Raw genomic sequence first — 26,488 nt, forward strand, 5'->3', positions numbered from 1 at the left:
ACACAACATCAGTTTTCCAGCTACCATTTCTACTCTCATTTGTTCTAAGAGTGGATTCACAAAAATCATTGTAAGAAAGAAGTTAAGGAATTAGTTTGTAAGAATATTAAGTGCAATTCTATAGAAATTCTAAGAATATTTTCTTAATGAAATCACAGGCTTTGATGTTATCTGTTCGTATGATGGTTCTTGATTATTTATGATAATTTTTAAGAAGAGTCTTATCAAGAATTTGAATGTCATGACTCAAAACATAGTTTCGTCTAGTTTTGTCTATATAATAGTTTTGTCTTAAGAACGATCTTGTAACGATCATGTTCTGTTTATGGACTTCTAGTTTGTATTTCATTGTTTCCTAGTGTTCTGTTCATGCTGCCCTTTTGTTCCCCATTTTACCGCTTCTTTTCTGTTTCCTAGGTTACTGATTATGCCCTTGTTTGTTGCCATGGTTACTGGTTGCTTTGTGCACCTGTTTCTTGTTTAATTTAGTTTTCTCCTGTTTAGGGGCTGTTTACACAACACCATTTTCAACAGAAACAGAAAAATGTTTATGCATATTGGCCGTTCATTTACACACAACAACAGCGTTTTAGGGGCCTGAAAATGAAAACTTTAAAAATGCACGTTTTTGAAAACAATGCCGATACTGTGTTAACTTCAAAAACATGAATTTGTGAAAACGGTGACTTCATGCACATGTGTATTACGTGTTCAGTCTATAGACACGTAGTGTTTCTTTACAAAGTGACAGCGCCAACTACTGGCCTGGCATGAATAATACAGCATGTTTAGTCGTTTTCATGGATTCGTGTGAACGGGGATCGTTTTAACAACGTTGCCGTCTGTACGTGAACAATGCAAGGAAAAACGTTTCTGTTTTTAGTACATCATCGTTAAATAAACGTAACCCTGAGTTCTCCTCACTTTCCGTTTGTGTTGATTCTTCTCTTCTGGATTGGCTTCTAAGCATTCGTATTTTGGTAAATAAACTAAAACCACTGTAATTAAGATATTTTACTTCACTCCCTTTTTTTGCACCATGACAGATCTTTAGAAAAGTATTTTTGGGAATACAAAATATATTTACCTAGTAGCCATGAAGAACTTTATTTTTTTTGTGCTATTTTAGTGAATATTTTGGTGTTTAGGAATATAGGCTACATCTTCCTATAGTATCTAAGTTTCTCAACACCCAATAAAGTCTCAATGATATAAACATGGACGTGTTTGAATGTGCTCATCTGCCTGAAAATTAGTCCAACTTATTCTCTATAAACAGTATTTTTGGACACGTAAGGACGTTTTGAGTTCTGTTACATTACGCTTTCATCATTTTATGATTAAAAAATGGATTCCTTACCATATGATTTAACTAAAAACTAAACTAACACTTTGGGTTATTGAATGTTAGATATTCAACATCCATTTCCTCGCACTGAGTCAATCTATATCCCTGTTTAAAGCTCAATAAAAGACACAAGCGTGTACAGCACATGTCTCCTGCAGGTGACCTGTCAACCAGACGACACGGTCTGAATAGAGCGCTCATGAATGTTTAGAAGAGGACAGATGAGTGAGGACACTCAGACAAAAGAAAGACAGGTGCAAATCTGCATGAGCTTCAGTTGAGCTGCAATGAAAAGGAAACATTTCCCATCTCTCATAACTCACCTCTCGCCCACACACGTGAGCTGCTCGATTTCTGTCATCACTTCAGCGATCTCAAACTTCAAGCGCTGGAAAACAGAGGTTCATATCAAACAGGAGACTCTACATGATATTCAAACACTAGAGCCAAAGATCATGGCGTTGATTCCCCGGAAATGTGAAATGCGTACCTTGGACACAATGTAAGTTGCTTCAGATGAAAAATGCCTATTGCAATGTTCTAAAGCTGTTTAACCAACAGAGAAACAAGGTACTTTTTATGTTGCATTCAATTAGGAAGAATAGGTTATGTTCAGAATGCAACAGCAGCTCACTATAGAGGAATTATGCGAAGCAATAAATACATAATACACACACAACTTCAGCTATTCTACAGTTTCTACAACTTTATTTTCGACTGCATTCTCACCTCAATATCATCAAGCAGTTCTTTTTTCCTGCGCCGAATGTTGGACAGCTCGTCTCGCTCCTCTAAGGACAGGTCTTCTGGTACTGTAACCAAACACACACACACACACACGGGTAAGCATGTTTAGATGAGCATCTTCAATGTTCAAATCAGCAATACTGTGGGTCAAACGCTTCCCTCAGCTTTCAAACTCAAGTCTCAGACTCCGTGTGGATTACTGAGAAGTGTTTGTGTCATAAAGTCAAGTCACCTTTGCTTACATAGTGCTTTATACTAGGGATGCACGATATATCGGCCACCATATTGGTATCGGACGATATTTGTTCATTTTTAATGTTATCCTTATCGGCCTGATAAGAACATTAGGCCGATATATTAAAGCTGATAAATAATGTATTATTTCCTTCAGCTGAAATACTTTAGATGCAACATTATGCTTTTGAATTGCTTGAAATATGATGGGAATCACTTCGGAAAAAGGAAAATATGGTTCAGTGTGTTTGGGACATGGATTTTAATGGTGAGAGTTTTGTTTTTGTAATCAGGCTCTCAAAAATGACATAAAAATTTGGATTTAGATTTATCGGCCAATATATCGGTTATCGGCTTTCAAATCTAAGAATTATCGGTTATCGGTATCGGCCAAAATTTTAATATCGGTGCATCCCTACTTTATACAATACAGATTCACAGTAAAATAATGAATCCATGCAAGCTTTATAATCAAATATGAGACAAATTCAAACTCTCAACAACAAAAAAGTGTCATTATTCAACTGAAGTCAATTCAGTGTTGATTCAGATCAGTTCAATAACCGTCTAAAGTTAATAAATTATTAAATTAATTCAATTCAGCTATAAAGCATTCGTTACCTCTACTTGAAAAGAAATTTTGCAAACTTATTGCCTCAGAAAAAAAAAAATATTGTAAAGTTATCAATATATTCAAGTTTTCATAACTTAGAGTCTGAGTTTTACTAACGTGATATTTCTGAGTAACGGTGTGCTCCCAGAGTGCATTGCAGCATGAATAAATTAATAAATTGCTTTGTTTTACTGCTTTTTGGCTTTTTTAACCATTTTATTTGCTGTCTTGTGTCAGTGTTTTATTAGTAATTAGTTTAGTTCATTTAAAAATGAATTTGATGGTTAGCAATGTTAAGTTTTGCATGCTGAGTGTTGATGACTGTGTGTTTCCATCATAGTTCATGCGCATGTCTTCATATCGGATTAAACATTGATCTGCCTCAGATTGTGCGCATACATTTTTTAATGACCATTCTTAGAGTTAATGCGCATCTTGGTGTTTCCACTCAGTGTTTATATGCAATCTCCCAAAGTGTGCATAAAAATCGGCATATAGACAATCAGACATGTAAAGTGACCAACGATAGCTCACAATCTGAGAACAACTGTTTATTCCCATTATGCTTTGTAAAGTGTGCATGCATAGTAGGTCATCCGAATACTTTTCTCCTAATGTTTTATAAATACTGTGACTGTCAACTAACAAAATTATGTGGCCATTCCAATCCACGTTTAACAAGGAGAAGAGCTCGCACACATAACAGTAGATTTCCTACATTTTATTAGAGGACAATGCAAAGACATTCCCATCGATTCACATCGTAAAATGAACTAAAATAGCACAGTCTCAACTAAACTACATAATTTGGTCAAAAACGAAGATTGTGTGAAAGACTCAGGTTCTGCGTGAAGGTGTCTGAGATTGATCCAGCATCCAGAAGAAGTAGGTCACTCCTGTATTTGCAGATTTCAGCTCTCCTCCGCTCTCTCTCTCTCTCTCTCTCTCTCTCTCTCTCTCTCTCTCTCTCTCTCTCTCTCTCTCTCTCTCTCTCTCTCTCTCTCTCTCTCTCTCTCTCTCTCTCTCTCTCTCTCTCTCTCTCTCTGCCAGATCCATTGCTTGGGAAGAGAAATCCCATCTGCATCCCTCCACTATAAGCTGCTTTCAATTTCATCTCCCATTTTCACTTCCTACTCTGTTGTCAACTGTAAAACCCCTTTTAGGCCAAAAAAAAAAAAAAGCGATAGTGAGCATTAGTTCCTATAGCTTTCTGACAGCCTGGGACATCTATAGAGGGGTGACTGCGGCTTCTGGGAACTCGGAAAACAAGGGTTGAAGGAAACAATGAATGTTTTTTCCATAAAGACAGAAATGATGACACTATAACCACGTCCTTGGCTGCACACAATGGTTTCTGGGCTCTCTTTGACACAGTGCATAAAGAGGCATTTATGGAGCGATTCCCCACAGGCAAACCTACGTCCACAGCGCAGAAATCCTGCATCATCTGAGAGAATTCCCACGGACGAATAAAGAGGCGAATGTCTTGGATAGTTGGGCTTTTGGGCTCGATGTCAAACGCTCACTGTGTGATGGTGAGTGCACACGCAGGAAGGTCATTTGATATCATCACTGAGGCTCTGATGCATTAAACATGAACTACAAGGGAGGGGAAAAGGAAACTTGTGTGCCAAAAAAATGGCTTTTTTCATTGTGACTGGTGTGTGAAGCGTGTGAGCTTAAATCCCATCATATACTGAAGGTCAGTTCAATAGGGTTGGGTATCGTTTGAATTTTATCAATTCCTAATTTCGATTCCAATCAGGGTTAATAAAAATAAAACTTAGATATCAGTCACATTTATTTTAAGTCTTATTGCAAAACATTTAACTGTAGCTGAATATCATGAGCAAAAATCAACAGGCTGATGAACACTTACACAAGGAGTGTTTGCCTGTGGTTTACAAATAGCATAGAAAAACAACTAGCCTAACTAATATACAAGTCAAGCATTATTAAAGACAAGTAAACACTCGAACAAATAAAAAAATAGCAATCGCAATAAAAAGATACAACTGAACAAAGATACGATTGAAATAAACAATGTTTCAAGATTTTCAGGTATTCACGTACAGAAACTGTAATCAAATGTAAAATAACACTGCACTTTATAAATGAAATATACATTACAACTATAAGTTAATCAGTCAAGAACAAGTGATTTTTCTCTTTGTGTTTTGTTGTTTGATTAGTGTTATTATAGAGACGGCAGCAGGAATATTAGGCTGCTGTCATTTTAAGAGCTGCACGGATCCAATACACTGATACACACGCCTGCAGTCGTCTCGCACTTGAATGGTTTAAAGTCACATTGAAATGCTCACAAAGGAATCGATAAGAGTAACAAGTATCCGTTTCCTGACCTCAAGTATTCAACTCCAGAATTGGAATTGATTTTCGATTCCCATCCCTACAGTTCAACCAGACATAACTCAGCAAGAGAATCACTACGACCTGCACTTATTAGTGGTGTTTACTAAGGCCAGCATCACAGCAATGTAATCACTGCTCTTATTTAGGCGTAGTGACTTGAACAAACTCTTAACACTTAGTATTAAATGAAACTTGACCTTCACTGTTTGTGCTACGGAATGCTGTAACCAGACACCCTAACAACCACCTAGCATTACCCTAGCAACTAAAGAGTGCAACAATAACTAGATTTTTAATGATAACTTATAATCCTTTAAAGACAGCCCTACTGTGAGCTACGAGGTTGTTAATCAATAGTTTTGCTTTGCATTATTGCATTATTTTGGCATATAATTAACAGTGGAATTCGTGTTGAAAAACTACGTTACCCATGATGCTGTACAGAAAATTCCACCAATCAGAGAGTCGAAACAAGCTCCGCCTACTCCCATGAAGCACTGCGAATGACGTAATCGAGTCGATCTCCCTACGCTTCAAAGCAGCTTTACAGTGATAATAGGAAATCACAGCAACAGAGATTGTTAATACAGAGAGCAAATTAGTGATAATAATAAATAAAATAATAAATTAGTACAGAGATAATAAATTGCATTTTTCACTAGATTGTAATATGTGAGCGGGTCTCTACGGGACATGCATTTCCACATACACGTTCCCATCCTCCATTTCATTCCCGTCTCTCTTGAACAACACCACTAACAAGGGATCAAAAGGTGCAATAATTCAGCAGCCCACAGATTAATCTAAACCTCGCCCGAGAATTCCCATCGCTTCCTGACTCGGTCTTGTGACTGCTAAGACTGCTAAAGCCTGTATAATGCTGCGCTCCTCTGAAACCCAAGCACATAAACTGTTTCTACATATTGTTCTTGATGCATCACCCAAAATTCACTTCACAACGTTTACCATTTTTATTGGAAACGACCTACAAATGGGTTACTTACAGCTGTCTCTACTGGGATAAGAAAAAATATGTATATATCAAGCTCAACTTTGAAACTTGTTTAGATTTATGGCTTTGATTTTCTTGCAGTTTTAGAGTAAAACGTGATTTTGAAAATATATATTTCATATAAAAACTGCAAATAGTATTTTTGTGCATTTTTCATAACTATAAACGTAAAATTCTGTAACTTTTTTTAAGTTCACTTTTTAAAACTTTGTTCACTTCAGCAATAATCTGCCAAGTGTTGTCTTCGAAAAGAGATCAAACTTCAGTCTGTCGCTCTAAAGCATTCAAGATTTACCACAGCTTAAGCTGGAAATGTAATTTTCAGGTCTATGCTCAAAAAAGTGAATAAATGGATTATGAATACAGCGTAAATATAATTTAGTACCATAAAATCCCCTAAAAATACAACATATAAAATAAAAAACATTATCAATATAGTACATTAATTTCATTGACAAAAAATAAAACTGTCATTTTTGACCGACACGCTAAGGAAATGTTGAGATTTCTCAACGGAGACTGGGATCTAATGAAGAAAAGTCTTGGATAGACATCCTGATATTGTCCAGGACTGCCTCAGGACAATGGAGAGGATATCTCTGCCCGTCTGCCGTGCCGATTAGACAACTTATGTCACGTAACCACACAGACACTCAAACACTGAGCTGCCTTATCATGGTGAAACCCACTTACACCACACATTTACACACTAAAAGAGTCATGTGTCCATGAGTCATGAGTCCAGTCTCATGATAACTACATAGCATTTAGTATTTGCAGTACGTACCATCACTCTCGGCCCATATGTGTTGTTCTTTATGTGGCATGGTAGACGTTCCACACAGCGGACCGCATTGGAAAGTGTGTGCAGAATGATTTCCCCAAGAAAACTGAAGAGTCGGATAGACTCCACACACACACACACACACTGCTCTCACAGTGTGCACATTGTTTGCATACTTATTAACACCAACCAACTGTTCAGGTAAAACCAGTTTAACCACTTCTGCCGTGAAGTGGCATCAGCCTCGGCTTAACTCTGTCATCATGAGTGTTCAGGACTGTGTTTGGTCTGACGGTGAAACTCACCATATATTCAGCAAGCTCAAGTTTCATTGTGAAGTGTGGAGTTGAGTTTGTGTAAATGTTGTATTAGACAGTAAATGGAGACTGGACAGGGTTACACCGTGTCTCCAGCGACAAGTAATTTGTCTGTCCACATCAGATGTGGCACGACCACCAAATCAATCAAAGATCACAACCAATCAGAAGAGTGTGTGGGCGGAGTCAGGCGGAACATGGGCAGGGCTAAAGGTGTAGCTCCGCCACATACTTACTCTGATTGGCTCGGTCGTCTTTCATAGGCAAACATTATAGGAAATGCTGTCTTCACTATAATGCACAGAGATTAGAGAAACGCTAATAAAATATTACTCCAGTAAAAGAGAGGTTTCTAATGGGACCCATATAAGACCTTAAAGCTCAGTCTGATATTACTATGAATTATTAGGAGCACATTGATCTGAGAACATCATCTTATCCCGGGTCTTGGCTCGTTTGAGCGGGACAAGACCAAATAGTAGTTCACTTGACTCTTCTGGATCAGTCGGATTCACAAATGATCCATTTGATGTTATTTGTGAACCAGTAGATTGTATTTCAGTAGAAAGTTTTTCCTTTGAGTTTTCCGCGTACAGACGACACCATTGTCAAAACGATCCCCGTTCACACGGATCCGCGAAAACGGCAAAAAACGCTGTATTCTGCTGCCAGGCCAGTAGATGGCGATGAAACACTGTAGACTGAACACGTAATACGCGTGTGCGTGACGTAATCGTCTTCAGAGATTCACGTTTTTGTTCATTACACGGAGTCCGTTTTTAAAAACTTCCCATTTTCAGGCGCGCAGAACGGCGTTATCGTGTAAACGAACGGCCAAAACGCATAAAAAGATTTACGTTTTTAGTTGAAAACAGTGGTTGGTTGTAGGTTGGCGCTGTTAATCTGTTATGTGGTTAAATTGAGGATTATGAAACCTGTAAGGTTTTGTTCAATTTACAACCATTTGATGTAGTGACAAGCTTAATTACTATTTGGATCACTACATTAGCATCATATCCATCTTACCGAACACCATCCACAGCACTGCTCCAATGACTACATACTATAACAGAAAATTATGTCCTGTTTTAATTTTGATAATGTGGCCTCAGTGCTCAAAGTGACACAGCTGTTTGTTATGGACATCATCAATATAACCTGCCACAATGAGCTGGGAGTGGCTGAGTTTAGGTGAGCTGTTTCAATGATGACTCACTATCTATTTATGGCCACACAAACAATGACATGTTGAGTTTGTTTCCAATTCTGCAAAGTGAATTTACAAGACTCAGGGTATGTTTACACAACAACAATGTACTAAAATCAGAAAAGGGTTTAAATTTTTTTTGTTTTCACGTACAGACAACGTTGTCATAGCAACACGGATCCGTGAAAACGGCTAAAAATGCTGTACTTTTCATGCCAGGCCAGTAGATGACGACGTCACTTTGTAAAGACAATCTGTCGTATAAAAGAACGGCTAAAACGCATAAAAAGTGTAAATTATGTAAACAGCCCCTCAAGTCTCATCTCCAGGTTATCGTCTTGATCAAAAGGATAATGTTGCTTGCTCATGGGGGATCAAACCAGGAACCCGACCGTTCACAAGCCCAAAAGCCTTAGCCTATCCACTAAATCTGCTAAACCTGATGAACAGATCTGGAGTTTTGTTGATTCTGCTGATGATACTCAAGCCTCTGTTACTGCCATATGTGAGTCTGCACAGATCATTAGTCTGGGAAAGGCATCTGACACGAAGAAAACATGTTATTGTGTTCTGACTTCTGAAGGAAACGTTTCAGATTCACTTTTAGAGGAGGATATAGATGTGTGATTTATAATCTGACAGCTGCCTTCACGAAATACAGATTACTCTGATATGTTAACATTTCTGCAAGTTTAATTCTAAACTAAACTTACATTTTCTGGGGAAAAAAGTGTTCTTATTAATCTTAATTCAGTCAGTGTATGTCTATTGAATATTTTGACTACTTATTCATCCACAAAGCAACAATATTAGACCTCACTGACTATGTAAGAAATGTTAGATCGATAACTAGGCACACGGCATGGGATATTATAATCATGCACAAATGGTGTGGGACGGCTGAAGTCTAATACTTAGAGTTTGTTCAAAACTACTAGCAATTGTAATAGCGATGCTTGACTTAGTGAACACAACTAACCACTATCCTGCCACTTATTTGATTTTACAATCTCCATTTCTATTCTGTATTAATTAGGGATGCAATTTTGGCCGATACCATTAACCGATAATTCTTTATATTTGAAAGCCGATAACCAATATATTGACCGATACCGATAACCGATAATTCTTTATATTTGAAAGCCGATAACCAATATATTGGTCGATACCGATAACCGATAATTCTTTATATTTGAAAGCCGATTACCGATATATTGGTTGATACCGATAACCGATAATTCTTTATATTTGAAAGCCGATAACCGATATATATTGGCCGATACCGATAACCAATAATTATTTATATTTGAAAGCCGATAACCGATATATTGGCCGCTAAATCTAAATCCAAATGAACAAAAGTCTCACCAGTAAAATCCATTTCCCAAACACACAATTATAATGTCCACATTATAATTTTATGTAGCCGATATTACAGACTTTACTGTATTTTCCTTTTTTGAAGTGATTTCAATCATATTTCAAGCAATTCAAAACCATCATGTTGAACAGTGCGCATCTGAAGCGTCTCAGCTGAAGGAAATAATACATTATTTATTGGCTTTAATATATCGGCCAAATTTTCTTATCAGGCCGATAACGATAACATGAAAACATACCGACCGATACCGATACGGTGGCCGATATATCATGCATCCCTAGTATTAATATTTCTTTAAGTTGTTTTTTTCACAGTAGTACATCACACAAAACCACAACAATCCTCAGTGCGTAAAGCGTATCCACCCTTGAGCTGCTTCACATATTTAAGAATGAAAACCAAAACAAAGGCACAAAGTTGATTTAATTCACCCATGTAACTCAATAAAACCTCACAGCAGAAGACACCTTGCACCCTCACAATGCCTTATTCATAGATCGCGTGTCACGTTGACATCTCGAGTCCATTTCCAAAATGATTTTAAAGGGAAAGCTTCCTTTTCCTTTAGCAGATGAGAAAATATCCTGACGCCCCTATTTTTAGCTCATCCTGTGTCATGCTCCCATTCACAAATTAGATTAGTATTTTTGGCAGAGGCGCTGTGCTGTTTTCTCGTGTAATTAGTGGTTTGCCTGCATCTGATTTCTCATGCTGGTTTCGCTCTTGTCTGGGTTAATAATATGAGTAAAGTTAAAGCACTGACTCCACGTCAGCATCCTAATGGCATCTATCATAACTTGCAAAAAAGGACAAGTATGCAATGAGATTAGCAGATGCTTCACTGTGAAACTGGTGGAAGTAAGAAGTAAGATGTTCCCTAACATTGCGTCAAGTAAAGTGTGATTCTTTTCGAAGAAACTAAATTAACATTGGTCTTTCCACTGACATATCTTGTTGTGATGCATACAAACACTTTGTATGGAATTGACTAATAACAGATAAATGACTGACAGCCCAAACAGCCAATCAAATCGCTGTTGCTATCCGCCATTTTGTCTTTAAAGCTTTAAAGCTTACTAAACTGTCAGACACATACAAACCTCCTTCTTTGTCAAATTCCTTTAACTGATAAGACAGGTGTTTTATTGCAAATGTAATTCAGATAAGAGGGGCTAGTTAATAGAGTCCACTTTTTCAGCGCCGGTCATTCATTTTTCCCATAGGGATTTTAAAATAGTCTTCAATAAAAGCATTATAAGCCATGAATCAAGCCAACCAGCTACAATGTGAATCATAACATTACAAACTTTGATTTGAAGCAAAACAGTATTTGACAATCGGTCAAAAGTACAAAGGTACAAGACTGTGAACTTATCGGCTTTAGTGATGGAAAAGAACTACAATCCCATGAAGCTTTGCCAACACCATAATCAAATAGAAGAACTATAAAAGTATGCATAAACAATATATTTTAAGTTTATTGTAAAATATGCATCTGCATTCAAATATTTAAGTATATTGAGAATGTAGGAAGATTGATCGAACGAGATCTTTTAGAGCGTTTTGCTTGTTTCGACTCTCTAATTGTAAAGCATCATGGGTAATGTAGTTTTTCAAAACGAATTCCACTGTTGAATTTGATTATTTTTAAAAAATAAGTTGAAATGCAGGCTAACGGCTTCAGGAGAAGCAAAACTATCGCACTAGCTCACAGTAAGGCTGTCTTTAAAGGTTTATAAGTTATCATTAAAAATCAATTTCCATATAGAGAAAATGAATGGAGTTTTGGCAGAACCCGACCGTTACACTCTATAGTTGCTAGGGTAATGCTAGGTGGTTGCTAGGGTGTCTGGTTACAGTGTTCTGTTGAGTTTAATTTGTTCCATTCCTAAAAAATCAGCTGCTATTCTCGACTTGTTGCTCATGTCATATGCTTCTGGCATGCAGCCAGAGTTTATTTTAAGAAAAAACCCACAAAAACCACATTGTTTACCCGTTTGCATCTGTAAAGCCTCTGTTACACATTTTTTTCTGTGTTAATGTCAAGTGTTTATGACCTCGACTGTCCGACTCCTTGACACTTGAGTAGATTTCCCCTTGTAATTTCAGCACTTTCTCAACTTCTACCATTATATTTAGTGTTTCAACATAACAACCTGATACAAAAGTGTGTGCTTTCTGATTTTAACAAAGTACCAGACTGTAGTTTTATTAGTGGCTTACTATTACTGTTTTAAAATGTATATCTGATTTCAGGTTTAGTCCACTTCCAGACTAGAGTTTAAGCTACATCAGAGAGAGTTTACTGTGAATGCTGTGAAGGGTATGATATGATGCAATGAGAATGTAGACGAAAAGCACAATGGTTTGCAGGTTAAGAAAATAGGGTTGTTTCTAGAGCAAAGACATCTGTCTGGTTGTGCTTACAGATATCTAATTCACTGGGCCCTTTCATAAAGCCGGCGCTATGCGGAGCCAAGCGCGATGCAAGTGTTTTTTTGCTAGTTTCAGCCCGACGCAATTTTCATTTTCACGTCCTGCACCACGTTGTCTAAATAGCAAATGCATCTGTTCACCCATAGGCTGCTGGTCTGAAAACCAGTTGTGTGTTCAGGCGCATTGTTGGAGCGTTGCTATTTTGAGGAACAGAAATAGACTGAGCCATTAACCAACTGAAACCTGGTCTAAAGTCAATGGCGTAATATTGTTTTTGTTATTTAAAGAGCGCAAAAACACCCATTACTCATTAAGAGAATAGAGACAAAACACACCCATTACTCATTAAGAGAATATGGACAAAACACGCCAATTATTCATTAAGAGAATAGGGACGACCCTTTTAGACCATGTGCTTAGATCCTTAAAATAGGGCCTATTACCTGCCGCTAAACTTCACAAATAAAGAAATGAACTGTGGTTGGTTGCTTTACATATCAAAGAGTCTTTTCCTATTCTAGTAGGCTCTTTTTGACCAGAATAATCTGCAATGAGGGACCAGACTTTAAGCCGTTATCCAGACGTCTGGCTAAACGAGACTAAGGTCAGAGGAACCTCAGTTCTACCTGTCTGGTGAACACCATCTAACCTTGTTGCGGCTCAAATTTTAATCTGTTTAATAGAGTGGCTCTGAATGATGATCATGGCAGGATCATCTGGATTTCATCACTCATCTCCTTCTAGTAATGGAATGAATCCAATCAAAGATAAAATCTCCTTGTCAGTCAAGGTGCAGCTCTCCATTCCCAGCAAGCAATTTTGCGTTTAATAACCGTCCAAACACAGCCCTGACGTCTAGGCTAAAACAAGGCAAAATTCGGGCTGTCAGTGAAAATGTAATAGACGTCTAACCATAGCCCAAGAATAGACTAGTCATCAATTGCATAACATGTCAAAGAAATGAAACCAAACACCTTGTAATCATTACCTCGTAATGGAATATCACACATCTCGCAAGTTATTTTGGCAAAAACGACAAGTCAAGTCAAGTCACCTTCATGTATATAGCGCTTTCAACAAGATTGTTTCAAAGCAGCTTTACAGTGATAATAGGAAATTACAGTAACAGAGATTGTTTGGCTTTACAGCAGCTCTAGAATAAAGTTATTGTCCAGCTAAAGTTAGTTTTTCATTGATTCACTTCCGTTGCAAAGATCATTAGTTATTAATTTACTTTTTGTCGCTTCCGCGTCTCCATGTAATCAAATTCAAGGTTATTTTGGCTGAAGTGGGTTACTCATAGCCGGACTATAGTTAACCTAAACGGTGAAATGACGGCTACTGCTTGCTGGGTTAGCATGGGGAATCAGTGTCTCCTCTGAGATGGGACAGTGAGAGCTCGTTTCTGAAATCCCCGAGGCCTCAAATGACTCAGTCAGGAAATGAGTTTCGATTCCAGCCGTCTGATAGAGAGCCACGAATGAGACAAACTGGACACCTAACAGGCCTGTTTATATTGGCCCCGTCTGTCCAGACAGCACATCTGGATCTGAGGAATCTGAGCTCTGTTGTGTGAGACGGGACGGCAAAGACGAAATCACTCTGTCGCGCTATTATTGCCGAAGCGTGGGCGACGAGAGCTGAGCGTCCGGTCCTGGCAGATCTTTATTGCTTCATGAGACATTCTTCAGTCGCTGGTGTTTTATTCAGTCCTTACGAACTGAATTCCTTGTGACTTTGGGGTTTAATTATAAACTATGGAGGGGCCATTGTTAGTTTAAGTCCAGCTGTGGAGATGTAGAGGAAGAGAGCTGGCCCAAGTGTTTAAATGAAGATATAATCTGAGACACATGTTAAGCTCTGGGACAACAGCTGTTGTGTGGGTATTCATCTAATTAACATTACATTTTTTTATTTAATCTTATCATCACTTTACTAAGATTCGTTCGATTGAGGTTTTACTTTTATCGGAACTTTTATGCCCCCATAATCAGCATTACAATTTAATAGGTTAAAAAATGCTCCATAAATAGTTTAATCAATTGCTTGATCAAACGTTTCAATATTTATTTGTTTATGTTTTCTGTATTTTCTGAGAATATGCAGGATTTGTCTTTGCCCCCCACTTTATTCCTCTTATGATAATGGTTTGATCTGTCTGGGAAAGTATTTTTGACTACATGGTTCATGGTCTTTTACATTTGACCTCAACCTCAATATTTCAACTCTGTTATGGGAAAATCATTGTGATACAATATGATTATAATGTACGATTCATTACAGCGTACACTGAATCTGTTATACTACCAAAATGTACAAAAGTGAACTTTACATCTGATTTTAAAGCCCCCCTGTGGTGAAAATCCAGCTTTTAATGTTGTTTATGCGTCTATGTGGTGTTTTTAATCTGCTTTAAGACAAACCATGTGTAAATTCATAAGTCGACAGCATTGCTGAGTGTTTTCTCCTTAAACTGCAGTGAACCAAAGACAGTCTCAAAAACACGCTTTGAAATCGCTGGTGTTTCTGACGTCACAAACTACCTTGTAACCAATCAGATCAACGTGTGATCGTCAACCAGTGGATCTCTGAGCTGAGTGAGTGAGTGGAGGCGGGGCTCATTTGCATATTCATAGAACCACGCATACTAAATGAGGCAAGGGTGTAGAGTTACATTCGAGATATTTTAAGGCATGAAAACACGTAAATATGTAATTTTGGTGATCAAAGATGAGTTTTAAGGCATAATTGGGGGATGACTGACTACAGGGGGACTTTAAAAAAAGACCTTGTGAAGGGCTGATGCAACCCTACCATCTTACTTTGTGCTTGTGGTGGGAAAATATCAATATATAATCAAATCGCATTAGAAAAATGGCAGTTTTCTCACAGTAACCTATAGGGTCATACTTTGTGTTCATGAGCCTATTCTCATTTCATAAAAACACCTGAAATCATTTAGCTATTTAGAAGAGGTTGTGAAATAAAGGGAAATCCTTTAGTCTATGAAGAAACCTAGGAATCTTAGTTTGAAAATTGCTTCACTTTCTGCTTCAAACGTTGACATAAATGCGTTCTTTGAAGTCAAAGACCAACGGCTTTAATGGATTTAAGTCATATAAACTCGTACAAAAATAAACTCGTTTTTGTAACTAGCTCTAGAATAAACAGTAAACTATTCATATCAAACCTAGCAATTAGTGATTTCCACCCACAGCAGATTGTTGATAGTAATGAGGTGTTGGTGGTGAAATAACACAGGTGAAGCCCTCGATTGCTGATTCACGCTTCAAGAGCCTCTTACTCACACTACAGCAGCTGTCAGGAATATGAGCTGTGACCCATTTAACCAGCTACACTTTACAAATGATGTCAAACCTACGTTTGCCACGCGTCCACAGGCAATTATGCACAGAGATGCTAGTTTGTGCTTGTTGTTGAACTCATTCAGTAATTTCCTAACCAGACACGTTCAAGGTACTTTGCCTGTCTGGACCTATATGTGTAAGTTTTGTAAAATGTGCCAATACACACAGCTAATCGGACCATATTTGACATTTCCGTGTCTTTGGTGATTTAACTGCGGACGCAAATACTTCCGAAATAGAAATCAAATGATCATTTAAATGACTCACTCGTAAACAGCCAGTTACAGCAATCCCCAAGTTAAAGTCACCATGAAATCAAAATGGACGATTCTTACTGTTTTATAGAATATTGCATGGTTTATTATTAATTATTTATCCATGCACCTCATTATTACCCTACATTTGTTCTCGTTCCAGACGCCGTTTCACTCAGATATACGTTACAATAGGGAAGAAAGGACTAGCGCAATTCTGTTTCATGGCGACTTTAAGAAAACCCTTAGTGATAATTGGTTTAGAATTAGGTTTTCTTGGCTTAAGGGGTTTGTTGCAAGCAGGGCAAGACTTCCAGTGAGCTGTTAACTCAAGAAATGTCAATGTGTTGAACTCATTTTGAGTTTGAGCTTCTTGAGTTCAGTTCACTGGAGGGGAAGATTATCACTCGGCATCTTGTATTTCCATCCTCATACAAAGCTAATGTGTCTTTAGAGGACGTGGAATATACACTAACACAACTAACATAGACTACTAGTTCATGATGATTTCTTTCTTTGCCATGTTTGGTGTTTAACAGCCTTGGTCACTATGAACTTGTTGTGGAAAAACATGATTTTTTCCCCAAAAATGTCTGTAAAGCAGCTGATGAAGGATTGTTCTGTTGGTATACTTCATCAAACCGACAATGTGACAATAAAGTGACCCATATAGGCCAAACAAACGTGACTAACCACACACACACACACACACGTCTCCGTGGACCTGCGTGTCAAACAGTATGAATTTTGAATGATGCAGCATCTTAAAAGTGCATTGCCAACAAAAATCCCACATGAGTCCAGGAAAGCAGCACGTGGACGCATATAGTTATATGCAAAGGAAATGATCCACACACACACGCACACACACAAAGGATTCTGTTGTTTAATTAACTATTGACAAACAATAATCATTAACCAGAATAATTTGCATACAGACAAACAGAATGCAACTGAATTACAGTACATTCACAAGTGACCTGCAGGTTCTGGTTGGTTAATAGTTGGTTATAACTTATACTTTGCTATACTGTACACACGGCGAAGTTCATTTTCATTCTTCGCTTGGGGTAAAAAGGAGTTGGAAATACCTTTGCAGAGATATACTGAATACCCTATTGGTTAATGAACACCAAACGAACTTTGTTTTTGGCCTGATTTTGTTAAAAACTTTGTCACATCAGTTCGTTTTTCAATTTCGCTTAAGTATTTTTGACATTCTGATCATAGATATGGTCCAGGTCCCTCCTTTAGTGTAAGTCTTTAGGATTCGTCTGTTTCGGCATACACAAACAGTACATTTGATTATTTAGAAAAGTATCAGTGCATGTCTCCATTTTGAGGTATTACTCATACCCTTTGCACAGGTTAATCTTATATAATAATAGTGATGCTTGCTTAAGCCAGAACTGCCAAATACTGAGGACATTCTGTGAAAGAATGAGATGTTAAAATTATAACTCTCAAAGGTTTACGACAAAGAACAATGTGTTCCTCAAGCAAATCTCTGTTCAATAACCTCTTTCTGAGGACACATACTGGAGAGAACGGAGGAAGGAGAGAATGAGACCACTGGATACACCTTTTCCTGATCCAAACAATCCACGATCTCTTACATAATCCGTTCTCCTTCACCTCCACTGCTCGCATCCCATTCCATCAGTGAAAAATACTGCTCTTCAAAAGAGTGGCTCTCTTGCCCAGGAATGCAATCAGCCACATGCTCCAACACTCCAGAGACTCGTCTGCAGTCTGCTTTCCTTTAAGAGGGGGTGAAAGAGTCTTTAGTTTTCCCTGCGCCAACCTAAATTCCTGAAACTGCCGTATTGTTTGTGCAAATGTGTTTCTAATTTTTGCATTCTTAAATTTTAAACCCTGTACTGTGTGCTAATGTTAAGAGTCAGAGTCAACTATTTTTACAATCTCTGGACCATTTTAATGAACAGCAAGGTGAGGTCCCCAATGAAAACTGGTAAGAAAAATGGTGTAGAAAACACTTTGTTAGTTTGGAGGGCATAAAATTGGTTTTCGTGCACAATGAATGCTGCTTTAGATAACAGTATTTGCTGATGTCAAAGCTGAGGGTTTTAGTAACATGCATTAATCTCACCTTGAAACCTAAGCTTTGTTCCTGAGCTCCCAGGCTGCATTTCAAGGTGTCATAGGCATGCTGCCTTCTAAGATAGATACCTTGTTTTGGCCAAATTCTTAGGGAGCTTCACAAGTCTCCTTTGCAAAAAAGCCAGGGTTACAATGCTTTGCAACTAGCTCAGAAGAAATAATCATGCAAGATGGCAGATGTGTCAAGAGGATTGTTAATATAGGTGGTTAGCATACAACGTGTCCATGAATTTTTTGTTATTCAACATAAATTTCAGGCTAAAATGTATATTTAAATACAGAACAGTATCTTAAGTCCTGAATCTGATCACCAGTTTAGGGCCCGAGCACCGAGTGTGAGGATGCTCTTGGAACTGCTCTGTTTATTAATCACTGTTTTCCTTCGCTAGGTCATTTTAAATGGTTCTCTACAGTGACAAATCAATTTTTGGAAGTACTGCTATTTCATGTGATTAATTAAGGCCAGCTTGAGGCCAGGAAAACGTTTTAGATAAATTAACCTTTAGTATTGTCACAGGGTTGCTTGTATAAAGATCGAAGGACGATGCGTGATGCAGAAATGATAATATAACTTTAATAGACACTAGGAATGAGAATTCAATACAATGGAATATAACATAAGCACAAGACCAAGAACTGAGGAAGACTGAAGGTTTAAATACACAAGGTAATCAACAGAACAGGGAACAGGTGTGGGCTAATTAGAAACCATGAAAACAGATTAATGACTAGAACTCAGGAAAAACAGATGACTAAAACTAAAAAAGACAGTGAAACAGAACATAACTTCCTCATAACTCTCCCTTCCCGGAAAGCATGCCCTTGTGCTGCAAAAAAAAGTCCGGAAGGAGGGAGGGGGCTCTGGAGGAGGATGAGGAGCAGGCAGAGGAAGAACACAAGGAGACGATGGCCATGGAGGAGCCATGGTGAAGACAGAAGGAACCAGACCAGAGACGTGAGCAGCAGGAGGATGACCCAGAGTCATGAACGGAAGAAGGTCCCCGATGGAGGACTCCATGGCTCCTCCATGGTGGAGACTTGGTGAAGAGTCTGGACTAGACCAGGAAGATGACAGACTGAGGTGGAGGCGGTAGAGGTGGAGACCAAGGCGGGGCAGAAGAGTTGAAGAGCCAGGGTGACGCTGAAGGCCTGGAGGGCCACAGTTGAGCTGCAGGCGGGCATGACTGAGGTGAAGGTGTGAGCTGTGCAGACCAGGGCGGAGACAGTGGGAGTGGGAAGGAGGAGCCCGGCGGAGCCAGAGGAGTGAAGGGTCGAGGCAAAGTTGCTGACTCGGAAGTCCGAGGCGGAGCCAGAGCGACGATGGACCAAGGTGGAGCCAGAGCGACGATGGACCAAGGTGGAGCCAGAGCGACGATGGACCAAGGTGGAGCCAGAGCGACGATGGACCAAGGTGGAGCCAGAGGGACGATGGACCAAGGTGGAGCCAGAGGGATGAGGGAGCCCGGCAGAGCACGAGGGAAGACAGTTCATGGTGTAGCCAAGGGAGCGTTGAGACAAGGTGGAGCCGATGGGTCGGAGGGCCAAGGTGGAGTCTAGGGCTTGGAGGTCTGAGGTGGAGCTGAGGGATCTACGATCCAAGGCGGAGCTGATGACTGGGAAGCCTTAAGCAGATCTGTGCAGCAGAGCAGAACCACTGGAGGAGCTGAGGAGCTGAATGGCTCAGGCAAAGGAGGAGGGAGAGGGAGGCTGGGAGGGACCATCAACAACAAAGGAGACTTTGCAACAAAGACTTGGAACTGGGCTTAACCAGCGACGACAGATTGAGAAAGTCCCCTGTGTGATCCACGAGGGAGCGATCCCCCTGCTCCACCTGGAGGAGGTGGACTGCGGGAATATCCATTTTAAATCTCCTATGAAAATCTTGTCTCAGTCTTGTGTTCTGTCAGGGGTTGCTTGTAGTAAATTCCAATGGATGATTCGTGATGCAGAAAGAACACTAATTTAACTTAACTTTAATAGACACTAGGAACGAGAAATCTACACAAGAGAATGAGAAATTCAACAGGAAACAGGTGTGGACTAATTAGGAACCATGACAACCAAAGAACTTTCTTTTAGTAAAACTGAAAAACTTTCCAAAAACTATTGACTATTTTGATCAACATGTGCTACGCATTTTTATATTTCAATGTATATTGAAATATACATGTAGCACACTTCAAACAGTCCCTTATGAGTGTCATTAGACTCATTACTGTTAGGATGCTGTCATAAAGTATCTACCTATTTAGACAAAACAGCTCACTAATTTTCTTTCACTAATCTGCCAGTGACTTGGACACTGGCACTAAAATATAGGTGAGTTCAAAACAAGTCCATGTTCAAAGTCAGCAGTGAATCACTAGACTGAATATTAATTAATGGTGGTGTTTCGTGGTGGTTTCCCTGCTGACGTCATGTGGTTTAATGAAAAATACATCATGCCTAGAGAAACACTCCAATGCCCTGCAGCACAAACACTCACTGTTTTCCCCATAAAACAATCCTGCCATAGTTCTACTGTGACTGTGTCACTTCAAATGCCATATTATGACATTAGTTGGCATAAACACTACATTTTGACGCAAGGCTTAAATCTCTTTTTGGCTTAAAGGCAAATTCAGCTGCATCAAGATCAAACTTCGGAGCGGTTCAGGGATCCGACTCAACAGACAAGAACGTGAACGCATATGAAAGCTCAATAACCAGAACTACATCAGAAAATAAACTAGCCTGACAGCTTTCTTTGTATTTGCCAAGATTTTTCCCATGGTTTCTAGGGTGTTGTTAGAGTGCTCTTGGTTGCTAGGGCATGAGCACATAAATCACAATCAATTGAAAGGTTAGATAGGCAATGTTTTTCATAAAAAAGTTTGTTATTCTGGTTGAAACTCTCTTCACATCCTGATAGCAATCAATAATAGAAATGATCTTAATATAATTTTTTTTACATACATCTTCTCTGGTGAAGATGCTTCTTTTACACCATGTCACCACGTTTAACCCAGAGCTGTTCATGTCCTCAGACTCGGATTTATGCGTTTCTAAATCAACACTATCAACTGCGAAAATAATCTGCAGCAGTCAGGTGGTCTGTAAGATGTTTACATTCATTATTATTGTAATGTTATGTGCTTTGAGATATGACGTAGTTTAATGGCGTTTCTCGTTATGCTTTGCAGACTCTGCTGTGTGTGTTCATGTGTTTTGAAGGAGGCGTGGCTTTGGAGGCGCTCTGAAGGGAGGGTGGGATCTCATGCTTTCAAAGCTAACTTGTCATTGCTAGCATCTCCACAATTGCCTACCCTACAGTACCTTTAACTAACAATTAAAGCAACAAAACCATTTGATGACCATTAAGGATTCTAAAGCTTTTGAAGGGACTGTTTGCTGATTGGTTGCTTACTGGACCAAATCAAAAGAGACCACAGTCAAGTATTTTTTATATATCTGGTATATAGATATGACTCTAGATGAGCCAAACAAACATCGCTAATAAGATCCATCATGGCACTTTTTTATGAATATGGTACACTTTGGCGTCCCATTATATTATATATTTTAAAGTCTTACAGGCACAAAACCAGTGAGAAACATTAGATATACAATTGAATTGAACCATTAGATATTACAATTGAATAACATTATATTAACATCCAAGAAGTAACATCATTTGGACCTTTTCTACAGTATAATGGGAAGACGTGTATTTGTTTAGTCTTTTTTTTTTCTTACAATAATTTGGGTCAAAGTGTTGAATATTTGAGCGTGATTAAAGGACATTTACTTGTCAAAAGTTTGAAATAATTGTGTTTTTTTTGCAATGTACATTTTTTATTTATTTACTCCATGTAATTTACTGTAATTTAATGTAATTTACTCCAATGATGTGAACCTGAATTTTGATCTTTTGAGAAATCATTCTATTATGCTGATTTCAGTTATTATCGGGATTATTTGATGAATAAAAAAATTCAATCAACAGCAATTCTTTGAAATAGAAATCTATTGTAACATTATAAATGTCTTCATTTACATGTCTTTTTTGATCAATTCAATGCATCCTTGCTCAAAAAAGTATGATTTCTTTCTTTCTTTCTTACTTTTTTAATCTTACTCACCCCAAACCTTTGAATGATCCTGTCCCAGGGTTTCCACAAAACTCTGAAGCAGCAGCACAACAGATATAAATCATATAAATCATAAATCATATATATAAATCAAGTGTTTTAAATGGTTTAACATGTCTCCGTTTTTGTTTGTTTTTTCAAGAGTGTTAAGACTAACCAGATTTAATTTGGTTAAATTTAATTTGGCTATTTATGTTCAGTTCAACAGTCATGAAGGGTTTAGCAGTGTGTGCATACAGCGGTGTGCTGGCGAGTTCACTGGGACTTCCCGAGTGAGATCTCCCACTGCTTTGACTACTGTTCCCCAGCAGGACCCCAGCGTTAGCAGAAGAGCTGAGAGAGTCTCATCATCCACATCAGAGCAGACGCTGCTCTGACTGAACCACCAAACCACTGTCAAACACACCAGTCGGACTCTCACCAACTCCTCAGAGTGAACACACAGCATTGTGGGAATGCAGAAAGAGCTAATATGCCTTGAATATGATAGCTGTTGTAGTTTTCCTCAGAGAACCATCTCTTAAATATAACAACACATGCACTAATATCCATGGATTAGCTCCATGATGAGGCTAACCGTGCAAAAAAAAACACTCCAAGAATTATTAAAAAGGCGTCAAATCATGTAACTTTTGCCTCAGGTTTGCCTTTTAGGCTTTTCTGATTCGATTTCTGATCCAAGCAATATCTAGAGACCAGAATATGTACATAAACACACACATATATTTACAAAATTTGATGTTAGATGCGACTAATCGTGAATAATCTATATTTGACAGCACTAATATACATATATAATGTTTTTATATATGTATTAACCCATCATTAATGCATCACCCAACCGTAGAGCTGCTGTATTAGGTGGGTGATCCTCTAAAAGCTGGAGCATGGGGAATATGGTGTTGAGTAAATTAAATCAATACTCATATCAGCCCACAGTCTCTCTGGACAAACACTGGCAGGCTGACATGTAGGTCATCCATGCTGTCTGAAATCTGCACCTACAGCCATTCAAGTTTCTCATTTGACTGGGAAAACAGCATTGCTTAAAGCTGATCCAGTGTCACATGTGCAGTTGACTTCTGTGAATGTGTGAGTGTGCTGTTCAAAACATCAATGTTACTGCACAGTTTAATGTCTATCACAAATAAGTTATAACTGTCCTGAATCTGAAAGAGACACACTTTATTAGGCCTTAAAATGAAAATGACTATATCTTAAAGATGGCATTGTGCGGAATCATTAAGAGGGATTTTTGGGATAGTCATTAAACACAAACGGAATTTTAATGGTTTTTAGATTTGGGTTTTAAATGGCTAAGTAAATGCACATAAATAATAAATGCAATGTTCTTCGTTCCTAATGATTCAACACATCTGTGTCTAATGCCATATTGACCCATAATATGATCGCGTGTACACATATATATCCACATATGTGTAAACCCGATGGTCTTACCTTGATTGTCTTCGTCCATATCTGCAGATTAATGCAAAATATTGAAATGATGTGATGAGAACGCGCTCCAGACACAGATGTGTTCCTTATAATGAAGGGTTTATCTGCTGCATTTACAATAAAGGTCCTGTTTTGTGTGGAATATACGGCATATAAACTGGTGTTATCTCAGTCCTCGTTTAAATCCGTAACCCGGTGTGTTTATGAACAGAGGAAGGGTGTTCAGCTCGCGTGGATCAATAACATCCAGCGGAATAAGCGCTTCACACACACACACACACACACACACACGCACACATACGAGCATCTGCGTTTCACAGCGACCGTCACACGTCATCACACTCGCCCCGCCCCTTACACGCGAATTTACCAATCCTACTACGACGAAGGCTTGATGTATGAATATTAATTAGGTAATGCTGACGTTGCTTAGTAACCATTCAGAAGCCGGTCTTTAATATTCATGAGCCACCAAAAGTCAATTTCAAAGTACTTTAGTTTACTGGCAAGATTGTTTTGCATATAATAATGACACACACAAAGCAGAGACAGAAAAAAAATGGTGATGAATAATAATAAAAACAACGTACAATGAAACTTAATACATTAAAAAAGAACTGGGTTGTCTTTACTTTCACAATTCTTCACCTTACAAGTGTCTTCCTTTTAGCCAATCAGCACAAACATCACAGCGTAATGAATATTCATTAGCTAAGCCTTCGCTTTAGTAGGAACCGCTACTACATTTATTGTATTGTAGCCCTAATACTGAAATTATACTGGATTATATGGATTATATTTAGACTCTAGATTTAACATGGGCTAATTATACAAGTACACATGTAATTATACATGTATTCTGATTGAAGAAAACCAAAAAAGTGGGCCCATAAAAGTGTACACGATTATAAGAATGAATACAATTTTTTTTTTTTTTAATAATCACTATATCGCATTAATAATCACATTATGGACACACTCTTGAGTATGAGGTTTTAAAATGTGTGTACATTTTAAATCAATAAGATAATTTTGGGAGTACAGTAGCATACCAGTGACCTCAAAGCTAACACAGATACACTAAAACAACTTTAGATATAAGATGCTGCACTTATATAACTATGAAAAAACGAAATAAAAGAGCCAATGGCTGATGCAGCTTGTTAGAAGCTCCGGTTGCTATGGAAACAGTGAAGCGCGTTTATGACCGCACATGCGCATTGGCTGGTCCAGCCTGAAAAATGCAGGGTTTTTTTGACAGGATTTGAGCGTTTAGAAATAAAATTGATGAGACAGTGGTTCTCAGATTTCATTGGTGGTTTCAAATATGAAATTTAATAGTAAGCTTGGTGAAAAGCTTTGGAGAATTTGATGTTTCCCCATTTAAAGAGACAGGAGCAGCACTTGCATGACTGAAATCAACCTTATGTAGCTCCGCCCCTTTTCAGCGCTGTGTCTTCCGGTTTGTATTCCAACAATATTAAGGTAAGAATGAACTGTTTTAAAATCTTCCTGTTCTATATTGAAAATTGTTATGACATCCACTTCAAACATTACAATGCATGATCATTTTCGTTAACACTACAATAAGTAAATCCACTTCACCAGATAAATACTCTTCGACAGCGATGCCATAGAAATGTCGTAGAAATTCGGACCGAATGATTGGACGAAAATGTTTTGGTCCTAAGTCTTCCACAGAAAATTTATGTACATGTTTTAATATCTAGAGCACTTCTGTTATTGATTGCTTTCATCAGGATGTGAAGAGAGTTTCAACCAGAATAACAAAAAGTGTTTATAAAAAAAAATTGCCTATCTTTAAAAGGACTTTGACTAAAAGCCACAATAAATAAATAAATAAAAGTTTCATCAATAAAAGAGAATGTTGTATTTCAGCGCAGCTCTTTTATACACTCTAAAACAAATGCTGGGTTGTTTTAACCCAATTTTGGGTCAAATAAACGGAGAAACCCAAACGTTGGGTTAAAAATGGAATTTAAAAATTGAACCCAGTGGTTGGGTTTGTCCATATTTGACCCAAAATTGGGTTAAAACAACCCAGCATTTTTTTTAGAGTGTATAAAAGAGCTGTGTACAGTGTACAGACCCGAACTGACTTAAAGCAAGTGTGTGTGAATGTGATTAAAGCTTCATCAAGAGGAGAAGGACATGGACTAATATCTCATGAGAGTGTGTGAAGGGGCGATGGACGTTCACACACACTCCGCCTGCGTGTTTCTCACACACATGGACTCAATTACGGCACGCCGGCCTCTCAGACCAAACGAGCTGCTCTCTTTATACACACATTACACAACTCCTCAAGAATGAAGTTAGCTGTTTATTCCTCCGTCTCGAGGAGTTTTCTTCTCAACTCACACTGCTGATACACACATGATGTAGATGAACACACACATCACATTTGAATCTTCAACCATAGTGTATCAATGTTTATTTTCCTGAAACAACTCTCACAAACACACACTGTATTCAATATGAAGTCTAGACTGACTTCAAAGTCCTTCCAGATGTTTAGTTTTTAATGAAATCATTGCATTTCCAAAAAACTGAGCGTTTTCAGTCTCAAGAGTGTGAAGAAATGTGTGTTGGTGGACAGAGTGGGAGTTATAATGAATGAATGAATGTGTGTGAGTGTGTCTCTCTCTGTGTGTGTGAATGTGTGTACATGCGTGTGTGTGTGT

The 26,488-nt window shown here is 38.3% G+C and overlaps 1 protein-coding gene across 1 annotated transcript in view; it reads right to left on the bottom strand.

Annotated features, from left to right (window-relative positions):
- The window catches only part of cyth3b (cytohesin 3b), a 43,594-nt gene extending 19,618 nt beyond the window's left edge, over nucleotides 1–23,976 (bottom strand). The window contains exons 1-3 of the mRNA XM_084109007.1: nucleotides 23,784–23,976; nucleotides 2,078–2,160; nucleotides 1,672–1,736 (exon numbers count right to left, since the gene is read on the bottom strand). Coding sequence (XP_083965133.1) covers nucleotides 1,672–1,736; nucleotides 2,078–2,160; nucleotides 23,784–23,802 — 167 coding nt within the window. The 5' untranslated portion in view covers nucleotides 23,803–23,976. The remainder of the gene's footprint in view (nucleotides 1–1,671; nucleotides 1,737–2,077; nucleotides 2,161–23,783) is intronic.
- Between the last annotated feature and the right edge of the window lie 2,512 nt (nucleotides 23,977–26,488).

Source organism: Abramis brama (assembly GCF_963993115.1).
Source record: "Abramis brama genome assembly, chromosome: 1".
Taxonomy (NCBI): domain Eukaryota; kingdom Metazoa; phylum Chordata; class Actinopteri; order Cypriniformes; family Leuciscidae; genus Abramis; species Abramis brama.